General features: G+C 37.7%; 1 protein-coding gene across 3 annotated transcripts in view; it reads right to left on the bottom strand.

Annotated features, from left to right (window-relative positions):
- LOC131951680 (condensin-2 complex subunit G2) overlaps window positions 1–14,377 on the bottom strand; it is a 34,864-nt gene that overhangs the window by 15,501 nt on the left and 4,986 nt on the right. The window contains exon 2 of one of the 3 annotated variants that reach the window (XM_059314037.1): window positions 14,207–14,266. Coding sequence is in view for 1 of the 3 variants with exons in the window: in XM_059314036.1 (XP_059170019.1) it covers window positions 666–743 (78 nt within the window). In the remaining 2 variants the exon portion in view is untranslated. Of the gene's footprint in view, window positions 1–665; window positions 766–12,562; window positions 12,644–14,206; window positions 14,267–14,377 lie in introns of those variants that run through there. The other 2 variants (XM_059314038.1, XM_059314036.1) reach the window with 2 other exon arrangements.

Here is a 14,377-nt window from a genome sequence, read left to right as displayed (position 1 = left end):
TTAAAACAGCTATATTTTTCCAAAATCTTGTCTGAACTCTGTCAAAATAGAGTATTTTAATCAATTGTTATTACAATGTATTAAAACAGTTTTTTTAAAACGCAAAATAACGTCTAAAATTCGTTTTGTAACATTGCTTTTTTAAAATGCAAAAGTGTGACGTTGCACCATCTGAACCCCTCCCCCTCATCACACACCGTCACAAATTTACGGACCCCCTCCCCCCTACGAGTGTGATGTCATTTATGGACGACCCCCGGCATTTAAAACAATACAAAACAATCATATTAAACCACAAAATCAACACAAAAGACATGCGAATAGACAATTTATTGTTTTTAAAACATGGCCGCTGCTTGTATTTAGTATTTACTCATTGTTGTCTCGAACGGGGTAGTTTAAAGTTTATTCCAGGATATTTATGACTGGTTTGGTCTTGGATTGTGATTTCATTGTTATTCAATTATCTGTTATATTATGTAAAATATGACATAAATATGGCCAAATGAAAGAAATATTCATTAGTTACCTTCATCGCACATTACTAGCTACGTTGGAATTTACGACGCTAAACTAAGATTTTACCGATCTTTGGCCTTAGGCCCTTTTTTAAGCCTTTTTTAAACTTTTTACTTTTTACACTTTTCTTTTAGGGCCTAGATTACCTGTCTCGTGAGTTTGGTAAAAGTGTGTACATCTTTTTTAGTGATAGAAGAAAGCAGCTCTATTCGATTGATTTCCATATTTTTTCTAAATCTAGACCAGACTAGAATCTAGATCTGTAGATCTAGATTTTTATAATAGCTAGATTGAAGATTCTAGTCTATTAGATCGGACATGAATTGCCCGGCCTTTATTTAAATTGCCGTACCGCGCATTTCCTGCTTCCTTGGCAAATGAGTGACCATTTGTTGTATAACTAGTTCGCCCTTTTTTTTGTTAAAACTCATTATTGTAATTATTCGGAGTCTATCGTGCATAGATTATTTCTGCTTTTTACATATTTAATTCATTGCTCCGATTTAGGGTCACCAAACACGATTTGTTTTATTTGTATTAAGTGACTAAATGTTCTGCTATCTTTGTTGTTTTCAGCTCTGGGCCTAGACTTAATTCGAGATCACTATATTTAACTATATTATTTATTATTATTAATATGCCAAATAATATCTTCATTCTTTTTTTTCCAGCATGAAATCTAGTGCCGGCCCTACCTAAGGCTAAGGCGATCTAGGCGGTAAGCTAGGGATCTATCTATGGGGGGGGGGGGCAACAATGTGTAATAGCAATTGTTTTTTTAAAAATACATATACATATATATATATATATATATATATATATATATATATATATATATATATATATATATATATATATATATATACTGCACTTTTCATCGGATCGCCATGAAACTTTGGTAAGCTGATGAGAATACTCCAGGGGAGGTTTCTGCAAAAAGTATTAACTTCGCAAGAGCCGTCTCCCCCCCCCCCCCCTTGGGGGGAGAGGCGGGGGGGGGGGTACGAATTATCTCAATATACGGGTTGGCGCCGACATTTCCTACTTGGTTTCCGTTGATTAAGCGTCCTGCATAGTAGGTCAGGGCTACTATTTGATTAAGCGGTAAAACTGCACCATACGCATCCACCGACGCGCCGGCAATTGAGTTACCCGAATCGCCCCAGGCTCCCCGTGAGCACTATGGCGCATATTTTTGTTTTAAAAAAGGCTATACACAAAGGACACGATGGGCAACAATAATCGTTGACTATATCGACAGGGGCGATTTAAAGAGCACCCTACAATTACAATGGGAACACGGTAGCACACGATAATTAAACCGAGTCAGGGTGTGTTCTACTTCACTGCTGCGGAGGGCGATTAACGTATACTTTAGGCCTTCACACTCTGGGGCTTTTGGGCGGTAATCTGGACAAACAACTGTGATCAAAGCACCTGCTTTGTTTACATTTAAATAACATATTCTAATCTTCCAAGAAATTGGTTTGCTCAAAACAAGGTCACGCGTTTAAAAATACTGTATCGGTAAGCATTGATGAAAATCTTCTTGAAATACTGCATCAGCCTTTCTCGTGAGACCGCAGCAAAGCGCGGGGAATAGGCACGCTAGGATTAAATATATTATTGACAGGGTAATATATTTTAGTTCAAACTTTTCACATCCACATCTAAGGGGGGTACCGAGAGTTGATTGTAGTCATAATCCGTACATAATCGTTGGGACAAGTAGGTTGTAAGCATGAGTGACTACTATCACTCTCGGACTCCCCTTACATTTTTTGGTGTCAGAAGCGGGATCCGTGCTTGAGCAAACCCATTTTTTTTTTTTGGAAGATTAGAATATGTTTTAGTCATACCAGGGAAATTAAGTTTATTTAAACCACTTTTTTTTAATTTTAGCTGCCCGTTGTCATGTAACCTTTGCAAGTTTGGTATATGCCTCTATATAAAGAATTCATTTTCTTGATAATATTTTCCTGTGATTCTGAGTAGTTTACACTCAGTGGCGTAGCGAGGGTGGGGTGCGGACCGCACCGGGTGACACCATTTAGGTGGGTGACACCAAGGCAAAAAATAGCGAAATATATAGAGAAAATGTTAATTCCACTTAACTAAGTGATTAATTGGAGTGTTAAAAAGTCTTTTAAGAGCAAATTTTACAAATCCCGACAAGGGTGGAGGGGGGGGTGCAAATCGAAAGTTTGAGGGAGGGGGGTGCAAATCGAAAATTGAAAGTTTGTCCCCGGTCGCCGGGAAGGGTCGCTACGCCTCTGGGGGGGGGGGGGGGGACACGATAGACACCAACACGGAAACTTGGGCTAGCTTCAGTTTGGAAGGCTGTTGGTGAGGTATGGTGTCCTACCATCCTGTAGCCGTGGTCTGGTGTCCTGTCATCTTGTAGCCGTGGTCTGGTGTCCTGCCATTCTGTAGCCGTGACCTGGTGTCGTACCATCTTGTAGCCGTGGTCTGGTGTCCTGCCATTCTGTAGCCGTGGTCTGGTGTCCTACCATCTTGTAGCCGTGGTCTGGTGTCCTACCATCTTGTAGCCGCGGTCTGGTGTCCTGCCATTCTGTAGCCGTGGTCTGGTGTCGTACCATCTTGTAGCCGTGGTCTGGTGTCCTACCATCTTGTAGCCGTGGTCTGGTGTCGTACCACCTTGTAGCCGTGGTCTGGTGTCCTACCATCTTGTAGCCGTGGTCTGGTGTCCTACCATCTTGTAGCCGTGGTCTGGTGTCGTACCACCTTGTAGCCGTGGTCTGGTGTCCTACCATCTTGTAGCCGTGGTCTGGTGTCCTACCATCTTGTAGCCGTGGTCTGGTGTCCTACCATCCTAAGGACTACCGTGTGTTCATTCGTGGGAGGATTTAACCGTGGCTGAAGTAGTGATGGTAGAACAAGGGATACTATTTTCCTATGATCCTGAGTGATTTTAATGTGATACGCACACTGATATAATTCTATAGGCCTACTGCAGTGGCGTAGCGAGGTCGGGTGACACCCGGTGCGGCACTAAATGGTGTCACCCCCCCCCCCCCCCAGAGGCGTAGCGACCCTTCCCGGCGTTTCGATTTGCAGCCCCCTCAAACTTTCGATGTGAACCCCTCTCAAACTTTCGATTTACACCCCCCCCCCCCTCCACTCTTGTCGGGATTTGTCAAATTTCCTGTTAAAAGACTAGTTAACACTCGAATTAATCACTTAATTAAGTGGAATTATCATTTTTCTCTATATGTTTTGTCATTTTTTTTTGCCTTGGTGTCACCCCCCTAAATGGTGTCACCCGGTGCGGTCCGCACCCCCCCCCCCCTCGCTACGCCACTGGCCTAATGTACGACCATATATATATAAAGGCAACGAATTTATGAATTTTATTAGCCTAACTAAATGAACATCTTAGCTGAAATGTAATTATTTTTTAAAAATTTTTTTGTCTTTCGGTCTGTGTTGTGGGGGTCAACCACTTTTTAAACATATAAACCAAATATATGGAAATTTCTGTGACAAGTGTAGTACAATATACTTGGAGAGAAATGTTTTTTTTTACAAGCTTTTATTTAACTTGCTTCCTCTGTCGTCAGTCTAGACGGAAACGCAGGAGTGAAAATTCGGAAACTTCTACTTGACCGATACGATTCACATTTGGCACGTGGGTCAAGACATGAAGACAATGCAATCTGAAACTAAATTTGACTTAATTGGATGCCTAATTAATTTTTAATGAATTAATTAAAATTTGGACCGAATTAGTAGGCATGTCTAGCCAACCACACCACACGCGTCATCACCTTCAATAGCTGCGCCATCACGTAATGGCTGCGTTCAAAAACCATTGCGCGCCTACTGAACGTGATGTTCAGTAGGCGCGCAATGGTTTTTAGTCATGTAACTCTATTGTAAATAAAACATATAAAGTACTGAAAAAAAAATTCATAAAAAACGTTTTAATAACAAGCTTTTATGTAACAATGCACTAAAAAGTAGAAAATAAATTATAGACTACTATTTAAATAACTATAAAGAAAAGCGTGGGTGTCTTCCTTAACATTAGTAAAGGTATCCAATAGATACTAAAGTGACCCACGCTTTTCTTTATAGTTATTTAAATAGTAGTCTATAATTTATTTTCTACTTTTTAGTGCATTGTTACATAAAAGCTTGTTATTAAAACGTTTTTTATGATTTTTTTTTTTAAATTAGTACCATGTTTAAAAAATGCAGTTTACTTTTGTTTGTATAGAAATCAAGGGGTAGGCTCCAGAAAAAAACGGGTGAAAAAACTTTTTAATTAATAATCATTTTTCATTTATTTGTGTTTGTATAAGTGAGAGTACTTAAGGGAAAATATTTGCATGTACCAGAGACTCTTCTGAAAATCTGGTTGCCATGGAAACATATAAACCGCCCATATAATAATTGATCATTTTTGTACTAACACCAATAGAGTCCGCTAGAAATATTTTTTTTCAAATTTTCAAAAAAAAAATAAATTATGGTGAAATTTCATTGAATTTAGCATTAATAATTTCAATGGAATTTCGGCACACCAAATTTTGAAAATTAAAAAAAATATATTTTTAGATTTTTTCTTTTACAAAAACTAGCCAGCTGACTCTATTGGTGTTAGTACAAGAAGGATCAATAGTTATATAGCCGTAATATATATTAGTTTATGAAATTTTAGAACTCCAGAAAATGATGTTTTTTTCAAGATGGTCGCCGTTGCCATGGAAACCATATTTTCCTTTAAGTACCCTAACTTAGATATACACAAATGAATCAATAAAAGGTTTAAATGAAGTAGTATTCAATTTTCTTCTTCCACTCACGTGTTCATTAAAATGAATTTCAATTTGTTTGAATTAGTAAAAACATACACATATTAAAAACCTATTAGATCTATACGAATTAGAAAATCGGTCCTTTATTTATTTAATTTTTTCTTGACTGTCTACCGTAGGTTCCTGGCTCTATTAGCCTAAGTTTCTATTTGCCCCACCCAGTGCCAATCATTATGATTTACGCCCGGTCAGATGCCCATCCCGACGCACTACATACCAGACACTATAAGCTATATATAAAAAAAATGTCTGAAAGAAACACTGGGTGTTACCGTAATCATTATTACTTTAGTATTAGAATGCTGCCGTACGACCAATACAAAAAAAATTTCTTTTCCTGCACAAAATAAATAATCTTTGCCCTGTACCACTGCAATCAGTCAATTTTTTTTCAATATATGATAAAAACCCATTATAAAATAATACATAATAACAGAGGCGTAGCGAGGGGGGCGGATCGCACCGGGTGACCCCATTTAAGGGGGTGACACCAAGTAAAAAAATAGCAAAATATATAGAGAAAACTTTGAGGGGGGGGGTGCAAATCGAAAGTTTGAGGGGGGGGGGTGTGCAAATCGAAAGTTTGAGGGGGGGGGGGGGGGTGCAAATCGAAAATTTGTACCCGGGAAGGGTCGCTGCGCCTCTGGGGGGGGGGGGGTGACACCCGACCTCGTTACGCCACTGCATAATAATAACTATAAAATATAAATAAAATTCACCACAAAGGCTGTTTATACTTCATGACCTTTTATTAATCTTTCTCAGCACATTTTAGACAGATGAACATATTTTTTTAAAACAATAGATATTTCCGACGAAAATAAATCAGTAGGTCTATGAAGATTTATAGGACTAAATGGTTATCATTGTGTTGTATAGGCTACAATCAGTGCACCAATGTTATTCGTAATACCTTTGGAGACGTCTGTAAATTTTTTGCGCCCTTAAGCGGAGGTGTGATCAGGTGGAGGGGTCTAAAAATAACAAATTTTGGGAGTCATAAGCGAATGACAGCCTACTTAATTTTGATAAAATACATAATGTAGTGAATTTGTTAGAAATCAGTCAATTGTGCTTAGTAGGGCAAGAAGAAAAATTCATATCTTAATAAATAGTTGTTATTATAGCATGAAAATTGGAAGAACTATTAGGCCAAGCTTGATCTTTAATTAGAATATCTTAGTGTTAGTTAGGAGCAAGCCGATATTATGTAAATCTACTTTAATTAGGTGTATTTGATGATATTTTTACAATATTTGCATGTTTGAAGTATTATTGTTGAAGAACAACTTATTGATGTTAATTGTAATTTGTATCAGTGTAAAGGGAATTGTCTGTGGTTTCAGAGGATAAGCTTATTAGAATTTTAGGAGATCGCGTTAAGTTTATATAAAGGGTTAATTGGGGTCGGTTAGCACAAAAGCGGGGGAAATTTTCACAGGTAAGCGTTAGAATTCGTGCTAAGAGCAAGGTGTCATCCGAGACGCTCGCGGGTGGGGTATATAAACCGGTGGGTTAGCCTTAGAGGGGATGGAGAAACGACGGCCCTAGCCAGTAATTTATGCAGCACACGTATTGACGCTATAGTCTTGTTAAATGCGCGCTACACAGACAATTCCCGCTCAAGAAAGATAGTCAAATAAAGATTTGCAGAAGACGGCTTATTCTTCATTCTTGATCGTCTGTGACTGTGACTGAGAGTGAGAAATAGAAGAGAAGAAGAACGTTACATTTGATAGAAGCAAGAATATTACAATAGAACAGCATATTTTGAGAGCAGTAAAAACGTTACATTTGGTGGCAGCGAAAGAAACGATCTATACATCGTATAGAAGGCTATCGTAGAAAGAACAATTGCATATTATAATTAATAAGGGAAAGTAGCAATTTGTGAATATGGCGCTAGGCTAATCATTGAATTGTGTTATTTTAGGTGAGGGGGGGGGGGGGCAGTGGCGGAACTAGAAAAGAAGGGCCACCCCGCAAAATTTTTTTAGGCCCCCCCATATATATATATATATATATATATATATATATATATATATATATATATATATATATATATATATATATATATATATATATATATATATATATATATATATATATATATATATATATATAAACATAATACGAACATAGGATACTCGCTGCTGTCCTGTTCGAAATTTGAAAAAACATCAATTTAAAAAAATTTCAACCAGTGTTTCTTCCAGACTTTTTTTCTCCGGGGGGTGGGGGGGCACTTGAAATTTTCGGGGGGGGGGGGGGGGGCGGACACTGTTAAAAGTATATATTTTCTATATAAATTTCATTTCGTTCGGGGGGGGGGGGGGGCGGTAAACTTTTTTCATTCTTTAGTAATTACTTATAAAAAAATAATAATTAAGAGAAGTAATTGCTTTTTAATTTGTTTAGTACAAATCTATTAAAAGGTGCTTATGATCACCATTATTTGACTATTTTTTTAAAAAGGGAAATAAGTCATGGTTTGAACATTTGCTTATCTTTGATACGTTTAATTGTAGATGAAAGACTCGGCTATCAAAGTTGTTTAAAAACAAAGGGAAAAAGAAGATACAAGAGCGTGGGGTGGTGTCTATAGAATAAAGATAATCCAACCGCAGCTACGGTAATTTTCTACAAAATGTAATAGATTGAAATAATTGTGAGGTCAAGGGAACTCACTCTTCTGTATTAGTTATATTTATAATATTGTTATCTTGAGTGATGTCCCTTGTGTACTTCCTTCCGTCCTCTCGTCCTCTCGGTGTGTTACCATCGTGATGTAGTTAGACCCATTAAATGTGTTATATACAACCACAGGCTTCTGTCGTCAATCTATTATAACTGGCGACGAAGGATAAACATCTACTAGAAAGAGCACCTACTTACGCAAAAAAGAGGTTTGCTAGAGCTTATTAGCTAATTATTTCTAGAATTATGGCGCTGTATGGCCAAATAAAAGAATTTGATGCGAATGATGAAATCATTCAAGATTACCTAGAGAGGTTAAGCTTTTACCTAGAAGCAAACAACGTGACGATAGAAGCCAAAAAGAGAGCTGTTTTGTTAACAGTCATAGGGCCTCAACAATTCAGGCTACTAAAGGACTTATGCGCACCAGCTAGTCCAGATACCAAGAGCTTTAACGAGCTGAGCAAATTGCTAACAGACCACCATGCGCCTACGCCATCAAAGTTTCTATGTAGAGCTAGATTTGACAGTAGGACTCGTCAACCAAACGAGTCGATATCAGAATATGTTGCTGCTTTACGTCATTTAAGTAGATTCTGTGAATTTGGAGAAACGCTGTCTGACAGACTATGTGAAAAGTTTGTGACAGGTGTAAACATCCCTAATATTCAAAGAAAGTTGCTGCTCGAGTCAGATCTAACATTAGAAAAAGCAATACAACTTGCAACTTCAATCCAGCAGTCATCAGATGCGGCGAAATCTCTAACGCCTTCAGGGATCCATGCAGTAAACAGCAGGTTAGTCAATAAACATCAACCCCATCAGAGCATTCCAACTTATGCTAAACACCCTGCTCGTTCAAATCCTAGATCTAAATCTAGTAATAATTATCAAAAATGTCATCGATGCAAAGGTCCCCATGCATCTCATCGGTGCAAGTTCAAGTCTGCAACTTGTTATAAGTGCAGTAAGCAAGGTCACATTGCCAAGGCCTGCTTTGCAAAGTCTTCGTCTGTTGCTAAATCTAGCCAGTCAAGACAGTACCGCAACCAAAAGCAGCACTATGTTAACTCTCACCAAGACTACCTAACCCAACCAATGAACCACTCTACCTGTGAAAATGCTCAAACTGATTCGCAGCCGGATTTCAGCCTGTTCTCTGTAAAATCAATAAGTCATGCTCCCATCAATGTACCAGTTAATATCAACGGTAAGAGCATCAGCTTCCAACTTGACACTGGAGCATCTCTAACAGTCATAACAAAGAAAGATTTTGACGCTGTCACAGGAGGATCAGTGCCTCTACAGCCATGTCACAAGTGTCTAACAACATACACTGGTGACAATGTTCCGGTAATAGGAGAGTGTATGGTTCATGTAAGTTATAATGGTCAAAGTGTTAAACTTCCTCTTCTTGTGGTTGAAGGAAATGGACCGCCATTACTAGGTAGGAACTGGTTAAGTGATCTTAAGTTAAATTGGGAGAGTATTTGTTCATTGAAGAATGTAAAAGAATCTAGTCTTACTTCACTAGATAAAGTAATATCTGAAAATAAATGTGTTTTTGGTAACTCTGGATTACTAAATGATAGAACAGTGAAGTTAAGCATTAAAGATACAAATCCAAGATACTGCAAAGCTAGAGTTCCACCTTATGCAATGAGGAATAAAATTGAAAATGAGCTAAGCAGATTAGAATCTAATGGCATTATAAAGAAGGTAGACTATTCTGATTGGGCAACGCCCATTGTGCCAGTGTTAAAGAAGGATGGTTCTATAAGAATTTGTGGAGATTACAAAACTACACTGAATAAGCAAATAGAGCTAAATAGGTACCCTATACCTAACATTGAGGAAATTTCTTTGAATTTGGCAGGAGGAGACAAATTCACTGAATTAGACCTTAGTCATGCTTACACTCAACTAGAACTGCATCCAGATTCAAAAGTCTATACGACAATAAACACACATAAAGGACTCTACCAATATGAAAGACTATGTTTTGGCATATCATCCAGCCCTGGAATTTTCCAAGCTGTCATGGACAGTATTTTTAAGGACATTCCAAATGTTTGTGTGTACTTTGACAATGTGTACATAACTGGTAAGAATGACACTGAACATCTTAAAACACTTGATAAAGTCTTGAAAATTGTTGGTGAAAAAGGTTTAAAGATAAACAAAGATAAATGTCAATACATGCTGACAGAAATTAGTTTTCTTGGTTATATATTAAGCAAGCAAGGTATCAGACCTCAACCTGAGAAAACAAAAGCCATTAAAGAAGCACCCAAACCTGAAAATACCCAACAACTAAGAGCTTTTTTGGGCTTGATAAATTACTATGCAAAGTTCATAGGAAATCTGTCTGGTAAACTATCACCACTGTACAAGCTGCTACAGAAAAATGCAACTTGGCACTGGGGTAAACAACAAGAAGCTGCTTTTAATACAGCAAAAGAGGCTTTGTCTTCTGACACCTTACTAACTCACTATGACCCAGGGAAAAGACTTATATTAACATGTGATGCTTCACCAGATGGTGTAGGAGCAGTCTTGTCCCACATGGATGAGAAGGGTGACAGACCCATTGCTTTTGCCAGTAGATCTTTGAACCAGGCTGAGAAAAATTATTCTCAGTTAGATAGGGAAGGCTTAGGCATCATTTTTGGTGTTAAGAAATTTCATAAGTTTCTGTTTGGTAGGAAGTTCACCATCTTTACAGATCATAAACCATTGCTAGGTTTATTTGGAGAAAACAAAACCCTACCTGAGCATGCCTCACCAAGAATTCAAAGATGGGCTATCACACTAACTGCATACAATTATGAATTGAAATACAAACCTGGATCTGATAATAGTGCAGATAGTCTTAGTAGACTACCTTTAAAAAACCAAAGCCTGAGCTATGTACCAGAAGATGTATTTGTTCTCTTCACTATCATGGATAACTCCAATATAAATGTGAATGATATTAAAGAGAAACACAAAAAGATGAGTGCTTAATAAAAGTATATGAGTACTGTAAGAATGGTTGGCCTGAAGAGTCTGTGAATGATGACTTAAGGCCATATAAAATAAGAAATTAAAACCCTTTGTGAAGATAATATAAAAGATGGAGAAGATACAGTCCATTATCAGTCAGAGTTGCCTAAACAAAGTATTTGTAACTTAATAAATGATTATGGTGATATGGCAATTTCAAATGTTTAAAGAAAATACATTAGTAAGAAGGAATGTGATCATCAAACAACTTTGCTAACATCATTAGCACTTACAGAAACTAAAAGGGTAACATCAAAAGAAAAAAAAAAAAAAGATTTTTGCCATTTAATACTTTCAGATGCCAATTCAAATATAGTTCCATTAAATCATGACAACGCATGCATTGAAAGAGAATTTGGTGTTAATAAGAATGTGTATCTAAGAAATTATGGGAGAAAGGAAAAATGGATACCAGGTCAAATTGTTCAATGTACAGGACCTGTGTCTTATAAAGTAAAAACAAATGATGGACTTATTGTCCGTAGACATGCAGACCAGTTAAAAATAACTTGTGCAGATAATAAGTGTGAATCTGTCAATCCCACCAAGTCTGATCAGTTCACACCAACTCAGTTTGTTCCACAACCAAGTTCTGTTGATATGAGTGAACCAAGTTTTCTGGAGTCAGAAAATGTAAATTCTGGAGTTAATGATTTAAATCCTAGACCTCCTGAGATAGAGAATCCAGATGGTCAGAATCTTGAGTCACCAAATCAGAAGCCACTGAGAAGGTCAAGCAGGACAATCAAAGTCCCAAATAAGTTAGACCTATGATTCTAAAGGTCAAAAGGACTTTGACATTATTGTTTTGTATTTTGATTATGTTGTAGCATATTGTGCATTGTTTGTAAGGATGTAATCTACCATAGTGTTCATGTTACAATATAATTGGTGATTTTAGGATACTATCAATTGTTCTATTGAGAGATGTGTTATTGTGTTCTAAGGGTAAAGGGATGTAATAGATTGAAATAATTGTGAGGTCAAGGGAACTCACTCTTCTGTATTAGTTATATTTATAATATTGTTATCTTGAGTGATGTCCCTTGTGTACTTCCTTCCGTCCTCTCGTCCTCTCGGTGTGTTACCATCGTGATGTAGTTAGACCCATTAAATGTGTTATATACAACCACAGGCTTCTGTCGTCAATCTATTATACAAAACAACCATCAAGTCAAAAATGAAAGAAAATTTACTTTTTTTTTTAACTATAAAATTTTTTTTTATGGTCGGCTCTGGGCCCCTAAATGGCGTGCCCCCCCCCCCCCCCCCGCATTGCGGGGTCTGGCGGCACTGTAGTTCCGCCCCTGGAGGGGGGGGCTGATTGTGGCGTAATATGATAATAATAATGGGGGCGGGGGTGAAATCGTAGCAGCACGAAGCCTTAATTGGCGACCACCCTGATCAACATAGTTATGTATTTCTCGGCTTTGGAGAAATTTTAGTGCGCCCCCCCCCACCGGAAAAATATCCGAAAGAAACTCTCATTATCGAGAATTAACAGCATATAACCACAAGTGACGTTACAACAGAGTGGTTCTGATGAATAGTGATGAAGTGCATGCTAGCCCGAATGACTTGAATTTCTTGAGGATTCTAGTCCACCAAGCAGGCTGGGCATGATGTTACCTCACACAGAGCCGGCGTTAGGAATACGCGGGGCCTAGGGCCAACCATCCGCGCGGGGCCTTTCCATTATATACATATATATATATATATATATATATATATATATATATATATATATATACATATATATATATATATATACATATATATATATATATATATATATACATATATATATATATATATATACATATATATATATATATATATATATATATATATATATATATATAAAGGCCTATATAATGTGATGTACACATAATAACACAAATGTTTTGGAGTTTATAAGCTAATGTCAAACTTTCCACTATAATAACAGATGTTTATCTCTCTCATGTATTAACCCAATGTTCGTAGTTTTTTTTCCTTTGCTAAGATATTAAATCACTTTTGACAGTTATGTAATTCATACCAAATCACTTAAGAAAATCTAATCACTTGCCAAATAATTAGGAAAATAAAGTTTACAATACAGCGAACTCGGCCTGATGTATCAAAACAGTATAGACTTCAAAATTTGTTTAGAATTCATTGAATATTTTAAAACCAAAAACATTGTCTTAATTATTGAACGGGTGAATCCTTAAGGTGACACAACATAACAACAGTTTTAACTTTCTTCTAAAAACTAATAATAAATCACTCTGTTTAATGCCGCCTGATATAGATCCTAAGGGCCTCCCCCCCCCCGCCCCCCCCCCTCGTCGCTCTCCTCCCACCCCCCTGCACGCAACTGAATGTTAATTTTGTTATACCAAGACAAGTAGGCCTACATATAGAGTTTCTTCCAGGCATCTCTTCGGGGGCAAGGCCCCCCCCCCACGAAAACGAAATGAAATTTATATAATTTATAATTTATATAATATATATAGAAAATATATACTTTTAACAGTGTCCGCCCCCCCCCCCCCGAAGAAAATCTACCCCCCCCCCCCCCGAAAAATTCAAGTGCCCCTCCTCCTCCCCCCCCCCCCCCCGAGAAAAAAGTCTGGAAGAAACATTGTACATATACGACATCTACAACAAGAAAGTCAGGACTAGAGTTCATCAGGTCACTAACTGTCTACTACAGACATCCCGTCTGCTCACTAAAAAGACGTCTTCATGGGTCCGCATACAATAGGGTATCTCTTTACGTCGTGGGCTAATTCTCGACCGCCATCTCCAGTCAGCTCAGGTCAAATGCCAGGCGACCGTACCCTACACAAAGGGTAGGTGTGACACTATTTTTGTATCGAATTACGGCCTGTCCCAGTTCAGGTGGGACTCACCAACATCAACCGTGGCCTTAGTTATAACAATCAACAACGTCGGCATTCGACCATTTAGTTTTTCCCAATTGAATTCAGCAACAATTTTTTTTTAAGTTTACAAACTAATTCAGATAACAGTGACAGTGCTGAAGCGCGGGGCCCCTTCAAGCGCGGGGCCTATGGCGACCGCCCCGTTCGCCACCCCCTAACGCCGGCTCTGACCTCACAGCAATCCTTCTTAGACTCTTAGATGAAAATGGCGACGGCATAGACTGATGTACTCTATACAAAATATAAAAAATAGTGATTAATACTTATTTAAAAAAAGAGAACGAATCTTTTAAATATTGTTGTTTGCGAAACTGAAACTCTTACTCTTAGCTCTGTTTTTTT

The sequence above is a fragment of the Physella acuta genome, unplaced genomic scaffold (assembly GCF_028476545.2).
Source record: "Physella acuta isolate Inbredline_101_S28 unplaced genomic scaffold, ASM2847654v3 ptg000820l, whole genome shotgun sequence".
NCBI lineage: Eukaryota > Metazoa > Mollusca > Gastropoda > Physidae > Physella > Physella acuta.
Note: the sequence above shows the minus strand (reverse complement) of the source record. Positions and strands in the feature narration are given on the sequence as shown.